The sequence below is a fragment of the Equus caballus genome, chromosome 1, assembly GCF_041296265.1.
Source record: "Equus caballus isolate H_3958 breed thoroughbred chromosome 1, TB-T2T, whole genome shotgun sequence".
Lineage (NCBI taxonomy): Eukaryota > Metazoa > Chordata > Mammalia > Perissodactyla > Equidae > Equus > Equus caballus.
This window is the reverse complement of record NC_091684.1, coordinates 65137718-65159114: the sequence shown is the minus strand read 5'-3', so window position 1 is coordinate 65159114 and position 21397 is coordinate 65137718. Positions and strand designations below refer to the sequence as shown.

Here is a 21397-nt window from a genome sequence, read left to right as displayed (position 1 = left end):
CTGTAGGAGTGATGACACAATCACGTAGGGTCAAGGTACCAGGTTTTAATTCCCCGTTACGTCAATCATGTGTTATTTGACTTTGTATAAACACTCCGTGATTTTATTTCTTCATCTGTAAAGTGGAGTTTGTTAAAGTGGCCCCATCTAAATACCCTAAGGGATCATGTGTGAATCCAAAGAGGTGATGGCTGCAGAAGGGTTTTACAAAACATCAGGGTCTATAGAAATAGCACTTTGCAGTCAAGTTTAACCATGGCATATGTGGGCTCTGGAACAGACAGCTTGGGTTTGAACGCCAGCTCTGCCATCTACTAGATCTGGGCAAACTATTTAACCTCTCTGTGCCTCATTTTCTTGCTGAGAACACTAACTGCACCTGAGTCATCAAATTGCTGTGAGAAATAAGTGAGAATCGGGGCTTTCTCTAGTCCATGTGGTACCTTTACATGAGTCAGAAAAAGTCACTCCTTTCTCAAGACGCTTTACTTCCGTCTGTTGCAAAATTCTCATAATATACTGATTATGTTTGAACAATACACTTTACTACCATGTTCTAGGAAAAAAAATTTTAATAAATGCAAATATAGCATGTCCATGATATGAGTAGCGGCCACTTAGATGAGCTATTGTCCCGTGCCCGACGTTCACAACCATACATGGCAGCCCTGAGTGAATGGATGTAAAGCACTTAGTACCTGGGATGTACGTAGAGATCAAGCAACATTAGCTATTTTTGTTACTATTATTATTTGATATTTTTATCATTTTCTTTTATATGTTCCACCAAAATAACATATAGCAAGGTGGGGTTATCTCTTTGCACCCAGCAGGCAGAATTCCTGTTGATTCTGCTTCTCAGTAGATACACATGGAAACCAAGACAGCTGTGGGACGTGAGCAGTCCAGGTAAGGTAGGCTTACAAAAGCCTACAGAAGAGTTGAGGAAGAACTGGGGCAGCCACTGGGATTTTCCTCTGTAGACAGGCTAGGGTGGCACCTCACAACGGAGCTTCTCTATGAGGCAGAGAGGCTAGGCCTCAGACAGCTTCACTGACAGAAGACCTCATTCACATCCGCTCTATGGCATTTGGTTGTGGCAGGAGTCCTAATGATTGGGTGAAATGACACCAATCTGAATTTGCTACTGGCGGAATAGGGCCCGTGCTACTCCAGCTAGATGGTAAGTGGCACCTGGCTTCCCTCTTTTTCCCTTAAAAAAGTAATTTTGGCCCTCAGCCTGGAGACCTAGGGGATTATTAGTTCTTAATTAGGGAAGGGGTCTTGGATCCCTTTAAATATCTAATAGAATGATGGATCTTCTCTCTGTCCCTAAAGATGTATGCTGAAACATTTGCATACCAATTCAGGAAGTTTACTTAGTCCGGTGATTTTTCCACCTTAGGGGCACATTATAATCAACCAGGGAACTTTTAAACCATGCCGTGCTCAGGGCACATCCCAGAGCAATTAACTCAGACTCTAGGCATAGGATGCAGGCATCAGATTGCAAGCATAGGATGCAGAACCATGGTGTTGCCCCAGTTGAGAAGCACAGGCCTAGTCCCTTCTTTACCCAAGGTAACCATCAGTGATCCTCTCCCCAGGGCTGCTGACTCAACAAGCTTGCATCTCCATAGAACTGGCAGCCTCCTAAGGGTGACTGCGAGAGTTCGGAAGGTATAAGGAACATTATGAAAATGCAAGGTATGTGAGGAATGACTCTGACTCGTGGACTTCCAGGTGGTTCCCAGCCTTATACCATCCTGAACCAGCAAGAGCAGGGAAAATAAACCCAGAAAGTGTGCCTGGGAGAGATCAAGGCGGGTGGATGCAGGTAGTTCTCAGAACGCCTAATCAGTTAGGAAATGAAGAATTTTGAAAATCAATCAGACCCTGGGTCTAACGACAAGGAAGGATGGTAAATAATGAGAATGTCAGGGTTGATGTTCCACACTTAATCTATAAACTTACTTTTAATGGGCCCCAGGTGATTATAAATTCATGGCAGCTTCCTTTTCACTGGATTATATGAGGCCGTTCTACATTTCTAAAGGAAGTCCAGGTGTGTCTATTTCTGATTTATTTATTTATTTATTTATTTGCCTTTAGGATACTGAGGAATTTTTTTTAAAAACCCTCTTTTTATGAGCATTAATTATATACCGTGCAAGGAAGCAATTGCCTCTGTGTTATGAAATATTAAATCAAAATGCTTCCCATTCCCAGATGTCCCAGAGATAAATACAGCAGTATTTTGAAGCCCCTCTTGGAGCTGTTTTGCCTGCAAATTTATTGTTTTGTCTCCATTTTCAGAAAGCCCTGTTTTCTGTGAAGTATAGCACTCTAGGTAGTTTTTAAGGCACAAACTCCTCTGGAGTTGCCTGTGTCGGCAACAACTCTTAAGTAGATGGCACACGAGGGACGGCGCGTTGATCGGCTCTTTTAAGATGACAAATGGGCAGACAGTGTTATTGTCTTTGATTGCACGTCTTACATCATCTGTATGTAGGAATAAGAGGGCCATACTTTATCTTTAGCTATTTTATAAATATTTAAGTCCTTACAGTTGCCTAAAGATATTAAAGCATATTTTACAGTAGTTGGAATATAAATATTATATATAGCACAAGATACCAAAGTAGTTTAATGAATTCATAATTTTCTGTTCACATTTATTGGAATGTATTTTATGTTCCAAAAGTTCCATTTAAAGAATAAGATACCATTCTGCTTCCTGACAACACACCAAGTGCTGGCTGGCGTTTTGGGCGGGGTCTCAGTTCCAGTGTCTACAGAGGTTTTCATTAGGAAGCAGAGAGGCAGGAAGTCGGGGCCTTGGGATATATTTCCTCAATCTCTACGTTTAAAAATATATATAAATAACTTTTTGAATAAACAATTCTGGTGCTTATTTAAATGATAAAGTGTTCCAAAGAGAAAACTTTTTATAGTTCCTTTCCTCTATTTCAAGGAGATTAATTCAAAAAAACCTAAGTAAGAGTAATAAAGATATAGTCTGCAGTTTTCCTGTCCTCCCCACCCAATTGCCTTTTGCAAATAGAGACACAGACTCTCTTTGCCCATACACAGCCCAACTCAGAGTATTGATTTGGACAGTGACTTCCCAATGCATTCTTAACATTTCTCCCCAAGTCAGACTCTCAGCTTGCTCCTTCCTTTTCCTAAATGGAAGGGAGTGACAGGGAGAATATTAGGAGAATATTACTGCACCTCTTCAATTTTCCAGTGAAATATAAAGACTTCCCTCTTTAATATTTCACAAAGTTTTCTCTAGCTCCTTGCAGGAGTCCATGCTGGGTAATGTTTGCTAATTACCAACAGCAAAACTAGACATACAATGCTGGTGAATTACCTGACCCTTTCCATTTTAATGAGACAACAAGGATTTTGCGAAGTGATGTTGTTTCACTGGTTAATGGTGTCAGCGATGTTGTAATTGTGGGTTGAGACACATTAGCTGAACAACCACATGTAGAAAGGGCTTTCTCTCAAGAAGACAAGCCCTTTGGAGACTAGAACTGTATTATCATTAAGCCTTTGTCATTTGCATGCTGCTAATCACTTACTTTATTATCCAAAGTATTCATTGTCTTTCTTTAATTGCTCTTTAAATTAAAATTAAAAGTAGTTCTAAAGCCCACAATGGCTGGGGATAGCATCTTGAATATGAAGATAACTTCAAGAAAATGGAAAAACTGGTGGCATATTGTGAGGATTAGGAGAAAGCCGCACTGTTATGTACCATGCCTGCGGACTCTGGGAGCCTAATTGCAGCAATTTCTCTTCCTTTAGCCCATACTGTTTGTTTAGTAAATGGTTATTTATGGGCTTTTCAGCCATTATAACAACTTTGGAGAAAGTACATCCTTCTCATTGGTTTGGGCACTGAAATTTTATTTGGTCAAAGGTATAAAATTGAATTGAAAGGCAGGATCACCACTAGAGCTGGAAAGAGCCTCTGTAAGAGTCTCTTGATTCTTGCTCGTTTATTTTGTGTGAGCTTATTTTTTAAATTTGATCTGATGAAAGAGACAGAAACTTCGGAGCTGAAAGGGACCTCAGACTCATCCCCATTTTACAGATGAATAGACTGAGGACTAGAGCAGTTGCCGTGACTATGATCACACAGCAGGTGATCGACCTGTATTGTCTGTTAGTGAGTGGGGTGGATGCAGGGCTCCTGAAAGGAAGATCACGCCTTCTGGGTTACTCCTGAGAGAAGATATGATGTCATGCCTAGAGTTGGGATGTGCAAGCCACATGGTTGTCATGGTACAGTGCATTTAGTCTATGTCTCTTGTATGCATATATTGGTGTGTTTGTTGATACAGACTATGTGCTAGGATGCTGGAAAAGAGGGCTTGTATCTTCTACTTCCTTAAAAAACAACCCTGCAGTCATTCCTGAATATTGAGTGATTAAACCCAAAGTTATCATGGTTCCAATATTGTATACAATACCCCAGAACTAGTATAATAGGTTTTTGAGAGCCAGAAGGGGTTGGGGCATTGCCTTGAGTTTGGGTAAGACATTGAATCCCTCTCAGTTCTCACAAGGAGTTGGTAATGGACCTGGGGCCAAAACCATGTCTTTGGATTCTGTCCATTTCTCTGTCAGCATTACCATTATTATATTGAAATAATTTAATAATAGTAATAATAAGTAAGTTAGTACTTATAAAGTGCTTACTCTATGCCAGGAACTGTTGTAAGTAGTGTATCTGTATTACTTAACTCATTTAATCTTTTTGACGTATTACTGTTCCGTTTTACAGATGAGGAGACTAAGACAGAGAATTTAAGTAAATTGCCCCAGATCACAAAACTAGAACCCAAATGAGGCAGTACTCAAACTCGGGCAGTCTAACTCCACAATTCAAGTTCTTAACCACAACGTTATGGCTCATTTCAGGTTGTGGTCAAAGGATATTGACCATGGTGTAAAAAGAGTTGCTCAAAATCAGACTAGCACCAATCAATCTCTTCTTTAGTGAAGGTTTTGTGTGTGTGTGTGTGTAGGAATGCCTGACGCCAAAGATCCAAGATCCTGGTTGTATATTCATCTGCTAGCGTAAACATATATGCAGGAAAGCCTTTAAAACTCAAAAGAAAACATTTACAGTGCTTTCTTTTAAAGGACTATCAAATGTTTGGCCCCTTGGCCACTATCTCAGGCCAGGTGCCGTGTCTGTAGAACCTGTCAGAGACAGCTGGCGGAAAGGTTCTGTGATGGCATTCTGCCTTTTCTGAATTGCATGGCGATACTTTGGATCACTTTGCCAATCTATCTTTTACAGCTACTTAATTTTCTGTGCACTGAAGATGCGGATGTTTTAGTTTGCTTGTGATTTCGTAGCTCTGGTTTTTGCTACGCTGGCTATTGGTTCACACTAAACCAAACAACTGGGCCCATTTGGCATTTGGTGTTTTAAATGCAAAAGGACATTTGAACTACATGACAAATGCTGAAAAAACAAAGCCCATAGCCCTGAGAATGTAAAGAGACTGTTTACAATGTGAAGATGGCTACATTTTCAGTCAATCTATCACTTTAATGAGCGCTTTGCATTTCTTTGATTAATGCTCATAAAAGGGGGAGAAAAAATTGATGTAATGGAAACAAACTGGTATATAGTCTTGGCAGCACAAGGAGGTTTCTGTGTGTTTATTAGTATCCACTTTATATCACTGGCTTGCAATGTATCTATCTACCTTTTCTCTGGCACAGTATGCCTTTAGTTTATTGGAAATGCAATCCAGCATGAAAGAAGAGATCCTGTCTTAGTGGCAAAACAGCCTTTGTCCTCTTGCAGTGGCAGCAAAGAGTCCATGCATAGTCTATGCCATATTGAAATGAAGAATTCAACAGGTATGAAGATAAAACAAAGAGAACATTAAAGATGCCCAAAACATATAAACATTAGCATGTAGTAATTAGCACAGTTTAAAATAGTAAATAAAGGGAATAAAAAAGTGCAGAAGAAAATGTCTTCATGAAGTAAGTAAATGGGGGAGAGAAGTTAGTCAAGGCAGACTTCCTGGAGGAGGTGAAGGAGGGGTAGGAGCTGGGTTGGGAGACGCCAGGGGATGGATTTCTGATCTGGGTAAGCCTTGGTGGGAGCAAGGATGAGAATCAGCAAGTGCCTCTCTTCTGTGTTGGAAACCAGCTGTAACTGCTCCTCCCCTCAGCCATGTTCATGGAACTCTGTGGGTTTCCATGGGCTCTTTAGAGCCACATGAACACTCAGGATCCTTTGCTCTAAGATTGAGTGGCTATTATAAAATGGTGGAAAGTTGAAATAAAAGAGATCCAGGAACCCTAAAAACTCTTTCTTGGCCCTGTTCTTCTAAAGCCCCTTAATCTGTAACCTTCAACTGGTCACTTCCATCCTAGAGCCTCAGTTTCCCAAACTTCCAAAGCAAGTGGGTTCTCAAAATGCCCTTTAGGATCCTCATAGCTCAACAAGTTGAGTCCATCCACTATGTCAACCAGCTAGTCTCAGCCTGTAAAAATCACACAAGGTTTCAAAGTGTCAGGTTCTTTTCTTTTATTAGTTTATGATTTGGGCAATTTTTTTCTCCCTGCACAAATAAAACGTATTAATTTTAGAAAATTTAGCAGCTACATATAAGCAGAAGGAAGACATTATGCACTCCCTATAGGTTTACCATGCAGATATAAGAAAGTGGACACGTTAGTGTCATTTCTGTAGATATAAATACTTTCTCTTCAAAAATAGATCATATGTATTAGTATAGACCTGTATTTTCCCACACATATTCTATCATGGCCATTTTTCCATGTCATTAAATGTTTTTCTGCATAGTTTTAGTGGATGCGTACTTAACATAATCAGTTTCCTAAAACTGAACATTCACATTGTTTTCAATTTAACATTATTGCTTAATAACTACAAAGGAAGAACGTTGTAACCAAATCTTTAATATAAGGAAATTATGGCTGTATACATATTTTTAGGAGTGAAAATGATTACGCTAAAGGATAAGTGAAGTTTTAAGTCAGTTGATTCATATCACCAAAGTATATCTTGCTTTTAAGTTGTAAGATGAATTAGAGGTGGGTAAAAAGCAATTGAAAAGTGGAAAATTCACTATGACACTGTGAGTGCTTGGGCAAATGCAGACATTAGACCAGGTGAATAATTAGGTTTCTTTCCAAATCTGTGGTAAAGTTGTGTTTGAGTTATGACTAGTTTGGTTCTTCCCTCCCTCCCTCCCTCCCACCCTTCCGCCTTTCTATCAGCCCTTCTGAGAGATGCATATTAGGAACAGTAAGCTCTTTAAGCTAACTTTAAGGAAAGAGACTGTCTGCTTGGAGAGACAACTCTTGCAAATATATTTGCTTCATGTGTGTAAGACTTATCTAAGTGCTGAATAGATCTTATGAAGCTTGATGAGCAAATAGCTATAGAGAATTTTGGTTGGTTGGTTGGTTGGTTGGTTGGTTGGTTGGTTTAGTTTGCTTTGGTTTAGTTCAGACCCAAAACACAGACTCTAAAAAAGACGAGGTACTTTACACAGTGGCTAGGACCAACTTCCCAAGGCCTTCATCAAATACAGTCTCTAGAAAAAGTACTGTTAAAAATATCATTTGTACTTATTGCAAATAGAGAAAATAGAGGTGAGTATTGACCCAGTTCTCGTCCCTGGTCACTAGAAAGGAAGAAGAAACCTTGAATGAAGATACAGTCACTTGTTTTGATAGAAATTCAGACATACATGAACCATTTCACTAAGTAAAGAACAGAGATTTTTCTCAATTACTGTACTATTTGGGGCACTTTGGTTGCAAGAGACAGAAATCCAACTCAAAAAGGCTTAAACAAAAAGGGAGTCATGTAACTGGGGTGCCTGTGGCTTTAGGCACATTTGGGCCCAGGAGCTTGAATGGTGCTGTCAGAGCTGTGCCTCGTTCTCTTCACCTCTTGATTCATTTGCCCCATCATGGGCTAAATGGTCACCAGCGGTCCCATACTTAACATCTTTCTGGCTTTGCAACCACAGCATCTTTAACATCTTTTATGTCAGGTCCTAGGGAGAACAGGGATTGGTCCCAGCTTGGGGAACAGGCAATCTTAAACCATCCATGTGTCCAGGATGATGGGAAATCATGTTGCTGACTCTGTGAAGTCAGATTTCCTGTCTTCATGTTGCCTCTCCTGTGGCCACAGTGGGGACAGGGCTGCCCCTACCCACCGCTACCACTAAACACTGTGGAATGGGTTCCTTAGGTGGAGAAGGAGTTAAAGAGGAGCAGATGACAGCAGATATCAACTATCCTGGCTCTGCTACCAACTGGTTCTGTGACCTTGGATATAATAACTTCTCTGCTCTGAGCCTCAGTTTTTTCATCTGTAAAATAGAGGGATTGACTAGAGGGCTTCCAGAGTCCTCGCATCTCTTACATCGAGTGATTGGTAAAAAGGCAAAAGAGACCCAATAGTGTGGTTTAGGTTTCTCAGAATTCTCTATTTATACTGTTTCTAAGTTCTGTTTTCAGCCTCTGGGTAGGGGCAGTTATCAGCTCCAAGCACACGCGTTATGTAGACTAAAGCAGATAACAACACAGTGGAAACTGTCAGGGGCATTTCCCCCCATGCCTCCCCGACATTGACCTCCAGCACCCTGTTGGGGCCAGTGCCCCCTTGGGCTCCTAAGTGGAAAGTGGTCAGCTGGAGTAGCCTTTGCGCAGTGTCAGGAGAAGCTACTGCCTTGGTAAATAATCCTTTTTCATTAAGTCAACACTGGTCAGCTGCCTGGCCTCCAGGACTCAAGACTCCAACTTTGTGGAAAGCCGCTGAAAACTACTGTAAAAAATATTACAAGGTTAAACTGAGGTTTTGTCTTTGACAGATCTCTCTTACAGAGTTTTCCAAACCCCTATTTCCCAAATTAAGCCTGTTCATGTGGATTTTCCCCCCACAAGGTAGAAAGCAATTGTGCATCTATACATGAAATTTTCTGTACTTCGGCTGCTAAAGAATTTGTTGGAATACATACTGCAAAAAAATGACTGCTGTGGCTATTACTGCATTTGCTCAGGGGAGCTATTCAGATGCCTCATTTATTGGAGCTTAATAGATTAAAAGTCCAAATTGAGTCTCATGATATAAGCCTAATCAAGTTCTAATCTGCATAATTTTCCCATAAGCAGCAATGGGAAATTTGGATAATTTATGTTTCAGCAGTTGCCAATCATGTGTTAAATAGCATTGTTGCGTTTACTTATCAAAATATTTTTATTGATCTTCACTTCATTTGACATTTGGCTTTGGGAATTTTTTTCCCCGGCATTAACAGGAAATTTAATTCATCTCATAGATGATGTAATATGAGATGTTTCTCTTGATTTTAACATGTCTTTATAGATCATTTTTAATGGTGATCTTTTCCTTTTACAACTTCATATTGAATACCTGTCTCAGCAAACCGAGATGACTCTGCCTAATTTATTTCCCTAGTTTAACGTAGCATATGGATTTCTAACTATCATTTATATGCACACAATAAAAGATAATTTGGCCCACCATTCAAACCAATTCCTTTATGTTAAATCTATGGGGGTGGTGGAGGCACTTACCTTCATTTCTCCATCTATTCTAGGGGAGGTGATTGATAAGAATTTCTGTCTCCCTCTCTCCATGGAAAGGCTTAGGGATTTAACTAGGGGAGATTTAGAAAGTACTTTGTGTTTTCCCCCATGGAAAAGTGCTGTAATAAAGCATTTGTTATAGGTACTGAGCTGTGCATGCTACCATACCAAAGCAAGTTAAGCATAACCACAATGGCTCCCAGTTGTCATCTGCTATTGTTTAAAAGTGAAAACAATAAAAGAGTAAGACTGGCTCGGGCCTCAGACTTACCTGCTGAGGTCGGCACGTGAGGAGGAGAGAACATCACCTGCAGAGGGAGGCAGCAGAGGGCACGGTGGTCCCTGGGCTCTGAAGTCCGAGTGCCTGGCTACAGCTCTCACATCTGCTTAGCAACTGTGTATGCTTGAGGGAGTTATTTGGCTGCTCTGAATCTTATTTTCCTCTTCTACAAAATGGGAATAGCAACAGTCCCTACACTCATAGGGTTGTTATGAGGAGGAAAGGAGGTGGCCTGTGAAAAACCCCTCAGTACAGCTTTGGCACGTGATAAGAAGCCATATGGTGTGCTGGTTTAGAGGAGACTCTGGAGCCAACGTACCTGGGTTTAAATCTGAGGTCTGCTAATTCCTAGATGTATGCCCTGGGGCTAATTGCTCGCCTTCTCTGTGCTTCAGTTTCCTCATCTGTAAGATGGTAGAATCTACATAGGAAGGTTTTAGAACTAAACCTTATTACATGAGCAGAGTTTGGTGTATAGTAAGCACTCAATAAATATTGGCTATTTTTTTTTCTTGAGGTTCTGTTTATGCCTATCTTCTTCATTCTCAATTATCTTAATTAGTCTAGATTGAGAACATCCTTGCCTTTGCTTTAAGTTCCACAGGGACCATCCCATTGAGTCTTTCTCGTTTTCTAATGCATTCATGTCTTCTTTACCCTGGAACCCTTTTATAGCCTTTCCCTCTGGTAGATCTTGTCTGAGTCCCACAGTCTTTCTTCTTGTAACTACATGGTGCCTCTTCGATCCTGTGCATGTATGCATACGTGCATCAGGTACCCCAAACAATTAACTGAAAAAAATGAAACCTTGGCAATCTTCCTGTTGTCTTCTTGTTATTCAGTGTCTCTTCTCCTTGCACTTCTTAGGAATAGGCCAAGGATTTTTATTAAATTCTTTAATTCCAATCCATCCTAACTGAAACATCCTTGTCTAATTTAACTAAAGGTCACTTAACCTTCAGTAACTTGTGTGGCAGAGACGGAGTGCTGCCAGCCCTTGGCTAAGCAGCATCATGAAGAGAATATCAGACCCTGCTGGTTTTGTTCACTTGAGCCCAGTAGCGGTCAAGAACACGAATGCTGGAAGAGAAAGTAGAGAGTAGTGAAAACCATTTTAAAAGGAACCTGAGAAACAAAAGAGGAAAGTTTATGCCCCTAAATAATTAAGGGAAATGGGAGATCAAGTCTAGAAAACAAAAGACTACAGAGAGATTCTCCAGATGCTAGAAGGAATTAGGAACCATTCATACATGAAGACTGGTCACCAGTTTTTCACGTACCTAAAGAAAATCCTAGTTATCCCCATATCCTGAATCTTCCTTCCTTAAATATTTTGGGCTATATTTTTATCACTGGGTTAGTCTGATTATTTCTACCAAAATATATTCATACTTCTAATTGCCTTCCCATTAATTTTCCAGGATTTTCTCTATATGAAAATTCCTTTTAAAATCTACCAAAAGCCACTTCAGTTCTTTACCCATAGAGAAGGGGTGGTGATGGATGCTGTGCCTGTCTGCAAATATTTATTGTGTACCTAGTAAAATATTAACATCAGTAGTCAACATTTTTGAGTACTTGCTTCATACGAGGCATTGTACTAAACGTTTTGAATACACTATTTAATTTTATCTTCAAAACTGCCCTATGTAGGAGATACTTTCAGTTTATAGACAATGAATCAGACACTTGGAGAGAGTTTGTGCTATGCTCACAGTTACATGGCTAATAATTTGGTGAGCCAGAGTTTGAACCCAAGACTACAGACTTCAAAGTCCATGCTCTTAATTATTGCACTCTGTTTCTTCTCTACGGGCCAGGCATTCTGCAGACAATCTGAGGAGTTTAGAGAAATAGAAAACCCAGTCTTTGGCCTAAAGTTCTCATACAGCATATGGAGTGAGCATGCCTGATGGGGCAATGTTGGGCCCAATTATGCCTGATGCCAAAGGAATAGAACTGGTAACATAAACCCATTACCTCTGCCCCCGAGGATTGGAAGGAGGTCCGGTAGTCTTTAGAAGTCATTTTTAGTCCCAAACTTCCCCCCCACATCCATGCTCAATAGAGAGCAATGCAGACACATCTGAAGATTCAGGAGGCCATCTCGGTAAGAGCTTGGGGTATAGATGACTTGAATCTTTTCCTTCTCATTCCATCTCTCTAAAGACAACATTCTCAGTCATCTCTTCTGTCAAAAAAGTGGTTGTTTCTAAAATTAATTTCCCAAGTGTTAGCTTAACTACTAAAGGGAGTATTTCCCAGTTTCACTATTTTCTAGCTATAGATTAGGATCCCTGGGATATGTTCCATGTGTCAGCACTTTCACATGCAGAAGTAGAGCCCTGTTTTATGTAGAGAGACTTAAAGTTCAACCACAAATATATCCACTGCAGCAGACAATAATGGGATGGGGAGCAAGACAATCAGAGACCTGGACCCAATTACACCTGCCCCTCTATCAATGGCTGCTTTGATGAATGGGGTAGGTGTCATCAAATGGCATCAAAGGCTGGATTGCCTCCTCCTTTCAGAAGAAAGGTGCCTGAATTTCTATTCTCTGCAAGCTCACTTAGGGAATCTGGGTTAGCGCTGCCATTCCAAACCATAATTTTCCCATATTAGGACCTCTGAAGAAGAAAACAGTGCTAATAAATTCTCTTCATCTTTAACACAACTCTACACAAAGGGGAAAAAATTGAACCTATTTCTTTTCTTTGCCTTTTGTTTTTAAAGATGTGTGGCTAGAGAAGTAGCCAAATAGAAAGAGACATTATCATTGCTGAAGTTTTCTTGCCAACAAAAGTGCCCTGTTCTTGGGGTCATGCGTAGGAGAGAGGAAGACCTTTAATGGAGAGATGTCTTTGGACACCCACCTTAGTTTGTCATTTGCAGATGCTAATGGAACCAGGCTTGGTGACTGAAGGAGAAAATGGAATATGAAAGGAAAATGAGAGGCCTATGAGGCAGGCATGTCATTTCTAAATGAAGGTTTCATGCAAAGGAATTGAGTCTTTTCACAGCTGAAAATGGAGTCTTTAAATAAGATGAAATAAAATGATGCTTTGGCTTGTTGCAGATTCTGTAATGAAATATAGTTTTCCTAATACCGTGTGACCTGCATTTCTCCCTGTTTTACGGGTGCTATTCCTTGATGTACAAGCTCGTATTTTCTCAAGTCAGCATTTGATGATGGATGTCAAAATACAGGCCATGTATTATGCATATAGCATTACCGATTTAAGGTGTTTACTTGTCAAGTTGAAGAAATTCAAAAACGTCACATCCACTGAATCTGCACAGCTGTCACTTGCAGTTTTTCATGCTTTTGAGTGAAACTTCTGATGAAAACAGTTTAATTTTCCCCTCTACTATTCTAGGGGAAGAAAACAGGTAGCATTTAAAATGCATGTTCTTGGTTATGTGGTTGGCTGAAAAGCACACATTCCAAAGTCTGAAAAGATGGACACTACACTGTCATTCACAATTGCTTACCCTGTGCACAGTATTTCAATATATAGAGAAAGCTTATGTGCAATCAGGGAATGAATAGTAAATAAAACTTCTTTTTCTTTCTGAAAGTATGGCACTCAATAGTATGAAATTTATACAGGGGAGAGCAGAAAATAGGAAAACCCTTTATATTTTTCTGGCATTTCATGCATTATGTACCTCCAAAACAACAGGCAATTATTGAACGCCTGTCATTTCATTTCTGAGAGAGAAAGCTTCACACATATCCTTATACTAGAATCAACCCAATCTTGTCACATTACTGGAGAGTAAGTCAGAAATCTGGTCACACAATCTATTTGGAATTTTGTCCTTGAAAACTTAGCAAGTGATTTTTTATCTGTAATTCCCTAATTTATCGATAAGCCCGCATAGCCATCCACTGAGGGCAAAGAGGAGAAACCAAAGTGAATGTGAGTGTCCGTCTGCCCGTCCTCTAAGGTGGGGGCACATTGGGCCTTGCAGCCAGCGTGGAGCTGGTGGTACCCCTTGTCATGTGCCTCACCTGGTAAAATTAATTTTCACCAAATGAATGTATGAGGTAAATAAATGTCTCATGTTTACATGTCTCTATGAACATCCTTAAAGAGGCAGCCATTCAGTAAACGATTTCTCACCCTCAGTAAACTTGAAGTTGTGGTTGCACCAAGCTCATTCTAATATGTACTTGGGATTTGGTTCTGAGACTCAAAGAAGCCCAAACTGGAAAAATCAAAACCAAGTTGCCTTCTTACCTGCCTCATGAGGTCTTTGTTAGGCACACACTGGGAGGTTCAAGGGTCCACTGTGGCAGATGGCGCACATGGCAGTTGGGGTGACTTCAGGTGCGAGTAAAAACTCCACAATTGACTTAAACAAAGGGAAATACAAACACACACACACACACAGACACACACTCTCTCTCTCTCTCTCTCTCTCTCTCTCTCTCTATACATTTATAGATATATAAAATTATCCCACCTTAGGATTTTTTACTGTAAGAAACTATGTACATATGTGTGTGTATCTATCATTATTAATATATATAATTTCATATTGAATATTATAACCTCATTTTATATATATGTGTGTGTGTGTGTGTATATATGTGTATATATATAAAATCTCCTGTAGTAGGAAATCCTGAGGTCAGTTGGTTTGGTTCTGGGGCTGATTAATTCAGGAACTCATGGGCAGTTCTTTCTGTCATTCAATCTTTCTATCATTCAGTTTAGCCAGTATCATTAAGCTGGCTTTGTCCTCAGCTGGTGCCCATCCTAGTTGCAAGATGGCTGCCGCAGTTCCAAGTACTACAGGCCAAAAAGCTATGCCCAGTGGATTAAAAGAGAATCTCTTCCTATGTGATTCTTTTTAAGAGCAAGGAAACACTTCCTAAAAGCCCCCAAGCAGATTTCCTCCCACTTCTCCTTGACTAGAACTGTGTCAAAAACCCAGGCTTAAGTCACTCACTGCAAGAGAATAAGCAATCAATTCGTTTAAGATAAAAGTCAGGATAGGTTAGGTTATGCTGTGGTAACAACAACAGCTAAATAAGTCTCAGTGGCTTAAGCACAACACAGATTGCTTTTTCACTCAGAATGCTTGGTGGGTCTGGGCTACTGTCCAGGGCTGCTGCCCGGCCTTCATTTCCATAGTAACCCGTGTTCCCATGGCTGACGAGACCAGGGGAGAGAGGCAGAGAGTCAAATACTTGTACCAGAAGTGATGATGTGCATTGTTCTGCTCACTTTTCATGGGCCAGAGCATTTCCCATGTCACATGGCCATATCTAACTTCAAGGAGGCACAGAGGTACAATCCTTGTGAATTATACCTGGAGGGAGAGGGGAACAAAAATCTGTGAGCAAGGTCACTAATTGGTGTGGAGACTGGCTTTTAGAGAACTATCAAAGTGGGTTGGAATTATTTAGAATGGTCTCCTATTTTGTTCTCCTAAAAAGCAACTCATCACAGTTTGTCCTGCGAGTGCTAATTTTTGACCTGTAAATAATACATAAGCTACATTTTTTGCAGGGGGGATTGTATATGTACATTATACTTTCATTATTTCCAAATTTCCATGTCTCTGATTTTTCTCCCTTCTCTCTTTCCTTCCCACTAGGGTTCACACCTCCAGGAATGGACAGATCCTCTCCAGATAACAGCCCAGTGCACGGGATGTTACGCCAGCCATCCATCACGACTGGGGTCAACATCCCCATCATCACTGAACTAGGTAGGGGTGAATGTCAGCTTTGGATGAATTTTTTTGTCCTCTCTTCCAACCATGTAGGATATGAAGAGGTTGGCCTGTTTCTTAGCTCCTTTAGCGTAGTAGGCTCTAGTGAGGTTTGTTTTGGGGGAGGTTGGAAAGAGGTATGGGTGACAGTATGACAGATTATCAAAGGGAAAACTGATCTGTCTTTCCTCTAAGATGAATAGACAGTTTCCTTCATGCTGGTCCCTGTTTTCAAAGGAGCCTGAGATGACGGATTTGAGATTGGGTCATAAACTAGGGAGGGAGAAGGAAGAAAAGAAAGGCAGAGACCATGGATTCTTCTGGTGATTTTCATTGGAAGCACCTCAAGACAGCTTCTACTATCTGAACCATCCACTGAGGTGCAAAGCCTCAGGTCTAAGCCAAACCCATTTTGAGAACTGAGTGGAAGCACTGGGCTAATGTGTAATAACTACATTTGATCTATCCTAGTTGAATTTCTCAGCCAAAGGCCATTTTCAGTGAATGCCACTCTGGTCCAAAACATAATGGGGTCTTGAGGGCCATGATCATTGGCCAGTGGAATCCAACTTTTAAATGGGGCGTGACACTCCTTGCGGCCATTTGTGAATTTGCAAAACTGCTGAGTGGTCTTTTTCCCCCAAGACAAATACTACCTACCTCTGGTCCTGGGTCCCTTTACTTGAGAATGTTTCCTCTGTTATTCCCTCACTCTTTTCTTTTTCTGTACTTTCCTCCACTCCCTTTCCCCAACCCTTAAATGCTGTATCCAATTAGCTAAACCTGGCAAGTTGCCTTTGGTATCAGTCAATCAGGAAAAAAACAGTGGGACGCACATTCTAATGATAACTGAACTGGGTAAGAAGCACTGTTTTTCTTCACATCAGTATCTCCTTTTGTTCTGTTGTTGGTGTTTCCAACTATCATCAGCTTGTTTTTTATTTTACCGGCTGTAACAGAAAGGCTACCCCATGGCACTGCTTTGAATGTGTTTTATTTGTGGCTCTGGTTGGAATCGACTGTCTTGTTCTGGCCTTTCTTAATGATTTTTTTCCCCACACAGCATCACTAAACCTTTGATCACACCCATCTGACCTGGCAGTTGTGTCCAAAGCATCTTTGCTCTAATTCATTTTCTTTGGCCTGGGCCTTTTTTTCTTTTCCGTGTTCCCCCTCCTCTCTCGCCTTCTCCCTTAGATTTCTCTTCCAACACACTGTCAGTTTGACTGACATGTCTTCACAGATCTCAGAGGAAGTCAAAGGAGAAGTATAAAAATTTTAAGATAAGAAACCTGAGACGATGCCTTCCCTCCAGCTGTTTATTTTCCTTTATTCTGACTTCATTTGCCTTTTTTCTCCTACTAGACCCCTTCTCAGAAGCTCGGGTTCTGAAGCCATAAAAGCAGCCAGCTCCTAGGGGACATTTTCTCACTAAAGCCAGATTTCAAGAAGGATGCCAAGAAGGAGGTTAGCAGTCACTGAGGCACAGCCCGGCACTCTGACCCCCACCCCACTGGCCCAGAGCCCTCTCTGGGAGATTCAGAGAGGACTTATCAGGAAGGTGAAGGGCTTCGGTCACGACTGCATTTGTCAAGCCCTTCCATGATTCCCCATGACTTGGTTAATGATTCTATGAAAGGCACCCATCAGCAGCAGGTCCCAGAACTGGGGATTGATCTAAATAGAGACAGCAAAAGTGCTGCTTGGTGGAGGGTGGATAAAGAGGTAGGGGGCTCCTGCCTTCAAATGACTCACAAATGAAACTAACATGCCGTTTTCTTGGCCCCAAAATATGTTTCAAAATAAGAGATCAGACTTTTAACACAGTAATCTTGCTTGTGAAGTGTCTAGAAACTAAGGACTAAATTGTTCACCATTCAGCACTGCATTATTGTGGACACAGCTATTTATCAGGACAGATTCTCTCAGGTCAAGGAGTATCACACTATTTTCTATTTCCAACAGTAGAAGAGGTGTCTTTGTCATGTTTAGAGAAGTGGGCTAAAAGCCTGGGTTTCTGGATTGCTCTTCTCAGAACCTTAGGGTTGTGAGAGACCCAGGGAGCTTGTGTGGCCCAGACCTCTGCTTGGAAAATTCATCCAAACATCTCCATCTCAGAAACCTTCAAGAGGGTTTCAAAATCATCACTGCTGGAAATTTCTTTTTCTATTTGGAATTCATGTGCTGCCAACTAATTAGAATATCTTGATTTGTGATTAGTGAAAAAGAAAAGAGGGCCTGGCCCCGTGGCCGAGTGGTTAAGTTCGCGTGCTCCGCTGCGGCGGCCCAGGGTTTCGCTGGTTCAGATCCTGGGCACGGACATGGCACCGCTCATCAGGCCACGCTGAGGCAGCATCCCACAGTCCACAACTAGACAGACTGACAACTAAAAATATACAACTATGTGCTAGGAGTCTTTGGGGAGAAAAAAGCAGGAAAAAAAGAAGAAAGAAAAGAGAAAGCCTGGTGCGCCAAAACTGAGGCAACAGTTCAGGCATTCGAATAGTGTAACTGAATCTCCTGAAGCCTTTGTCTGGCACCAGATTTCTTCTATGAGCTCAGAGAACCTTCCATTTGTTCACATCACCCTTACCTTCTGCCTTAAGCCCTGTTTTTCTAGTGGTCATACCACCTTTGACAATCATACCGTCATTGTCTGACCACTTCACCTCTCTGCAGCCCCACAAATATTTACTATTGAGCTGCATGTTCTGAGATGTGTTCTGCCTTACATCAAACTAGTAAAATGCCTTTTTCAAGACACAGAGGATGCCAAGGTCAAGCAAGTTTTTTGAGCTCTATAGTATATTCCAGTCTTCAGCCACTTGGAGAGTCTCATTTCATCTTAGTGGGTCAAAGGCTCCTAGGAGTTCCCAGGGAGGAAATTTGTTTAAAGCTGTTTAACCTGTTTCCTAGCTGTATTTGACCACATACATTTGGCAATGATTGTTTTAATCACCTCTTAGCACCCATATAATTACTGTTCTGTGAAAGTGGCTTTAGGCAATACTGGCTGCTCTCCCTCTCAGACTGGGTAACCCAGAACAATACGGAGGATTTTCACTGAACCCTGGCTCATGCCTTGGAGTTCTTTCCCAATGACTCAAATCCCCAGCTCCCTGAAAATCTGGAGTCATCTCTCCCTACTTGTGGCCACTTCCCTTCCAAGTCTAGTCCCAAGACTTCCCCATCATCCTGAGGAGGGGTAACAGACACTGCTTCTTTTGGTGTGTGATGCACATGCCCTCTTGCCTATCACAAGTAATTAAAACCACATTCCTCTGTATGTTGTCCTGAGTTCACATTTTCTGATTCACAAAGCAGGAAGACTAAATAAACTGTGGCCCACAACATGCTTTTGGGTAAATGGAGGAAGGGGAAGAAAGGCTATGACTTGACCCTGGTAGGATCGCTGAGCAAGTCATTACATACTTCTGAAGGGAGGCAGGGAAGCTGAGAATTTTACCAACTTAGTGGGTGGACAGAACATGGATCATGAGAGCAGCTAACATTTATCAAGGAGCCAGGCCAGGTTCACCAAGCACAATCTTATAGGAGTCTCCTGACAACTTCATGAAAGCTGCTGCTATTTCTCCCATTTTACAAAAAGAGAAATTAAGAGGTAGACTGATGAAACACTTTGCCCAATGGAGTTAGTGCAGAGCCTGGATTCAAAGCCTAGTTGTCAGATCCTGCATTTTGCATTTTCACCCGTTAGTCTGTGATTCAAGAGCTGCTGAGACAGCGGGGGGCTCAGATGTGATAAAGTGGAAGAACAGAGCAAAGATTTCCCCCATTAGGATCTTTCTCTAGGGAAACAAGATGGTGTCATTTAAAAATAATTCCATGTCTAGCCTTTATCCTATTATCATTTATTCTACCTCATATAATAAACAAACAAATGTTAAAAAAGGGGAAAAGGTATCCAAAAAGTTACTTTTGGAAAAAAATTGCAACAATAGCTCTGAGAAAGAGAATTAGCTGCTGATACCTTTAGAAAGAAATCAGAAAAAGGAAACCTATCTATTCTTTTCCTAAAAGCACGATAATTATTCCAGAAATCATGAGTGCTCATCTCTTCCCCAGCCACACACTTTCTCTCCTATTACTTGCTCTTCAAAACTGATAATTTCTGAAGCCAAGATGGGAATGGAAATTAATTTGTCATTTAATTTTTAATAAGTTAAAGACATCTCAGTGACACAACCAATCAGTCTACACATGCATGCCGGAGGAGTCCTTGAGGAATCCTCAGATGGAAATGAAATACAGCATCAAATGCTGCATTTGCTTGAGTTAGAGCACATGAAAGATCCAGCTGTTTAGAAGGGGAAAGGGAGCACGTGGGCATCTCCATGCAACTCAGAATGCAGAGCAAGTCCTTGTCAGCAGGCAGCTGGAGACAGCCAGGAATCTATCCCACCTGGGATCACCTTTGTACCAAACAGGGCCTGTTGGGTGCGCGCCTGTATTCAGGGCCAGGGACACCAGGCACTACTCAGGCAGATCCCCAGGCAGGCTGTGGGTTGTGCCTGCTGGTGAATTCCTTGCTGTTTACCTTTGCTGTGTTCTCAGTCTATTGCTCTTCACTCTCAAAAAGTTGCTTTCTTTTCCTTGTGGCTAAACTTACCATCCCAGCATGGCTACTCATCATTGAAATATGTCCATCTCTCAAAGGACTTGGCTACCAAAAAACGCTTCAAGGTGTTTTTCAGTCATGATTCTAAAACTATACCAAAGGATTGACCACTACTGTCACTAGTCCTCCAGCAGCTGGCCATGGAGCAAATCTGCTTGAACTCATTGCTCTCTAGGCCCTGGAAACTTGAACAATCAAGTAGGAGCAGTCCATTGAGTCCCACTGACCCCCACCCTAAGATCCATCCCCGGCTTCTCCCATGCTTTTCTTTCCTTTTCAGTGACTTCAGTGTTTCTAAACCACTAGCCTGCTCTCTCTCTGGCTCAGCTGCCTGTATGTGACTTTTGAGTTAATTCTTATTTTACGCTTTTTCTAGTGAATGATACTAATGTTCAGTTTTTGGACCAAGACGATGATGATGACCCTGACACAGAACTGTACCTCACACAGCCATTTGCATGTGGGACAGCATTTGCCGTCAGCGTCCTGGACTCACTCATGAGCGCGGTGAGTGGGTGGGGGTGTGGGAGTTGAACACCTCCAACCTCCAACATGAGAGGCACTGGGCTGGAGCTTGAGCTACAGTGGAGATCAAAACCACCAAAAAAGCTTGCAGTTTGGAAGGGGTTACCAAGGTTAATCAAACTACAGGCATACCTCTTTCATTGCGCTTCACTTTATTGCGCTCCACAGGTATTGCTTGTTTTACAAATGGCAGGTGTGTGGCAACCCTGCATCAAGCAAGTCTATCGGTACCATTATTCCAACAGCATTTGCTCACTTCGAGTCTCTGTGTCATGTTTTGGAAATTCTCATAATATTTCAAACTTTTTCATTATTACTATATTTGTTATGGTGATCTATGATCAGTGATCTTTGATGTTACTGTTGTAATTGTCTGGGGCACCACAAAATGGACGCATATGAGTCTGCGAACTTAATTGATAAATGTTGTGTGTGTTCTGACTGCTCCAACGACCAGCTGTCCTCTCATGTCTCTTCCTCTCCTTGGGCCTTCCTATTCCCTGAGAATCAAGAATATTGGAATTAGGTCAATTAATAACCCTACAATGGCCTCTAAGTGTTCAAGTGAAAGGAAGAGTTGCAAGTCC

The 21397-nt window shown here is 41.3% G+C and overlaps 1 protein-coding gene across 25 annotated transcripts in view; it reads left to right on the top strand.

Annotated features, from left to right (window-relative positions):
* Positions 1 to 21397, top strand: part of KCNMA1 (potassium calcium-activated channel subfamily M alpha 1) — a 719202-nt gene that overhangs the window by 650423 nt on the left and 47382 nt on the right. For 17 of the 25 annotated variants that reach the window (XM_023645924.2, XM_023645920.2, XM_023645890.2 and 14 more), the window contains 2 exons: positions 15530 to 15643; positions 20662 to 20792. In XM_023645924.2, coding sequence (XP_023501692.1) covers positions 15530 to 15643; positions 20662 to 20792 — 245 coding nt within the window. Of the gene's footprint in view, positions 1 to 15529; positions 15644 to 16423; positions 16505 to 20661; positions 20793 to 21397 lie in introns of all 25 variants that reach the window. The other 8 variants (XM_070263813.1, XM_023645884.2, XM_023645875.2 and 5 more) reach the window with 1 other exon arrangement.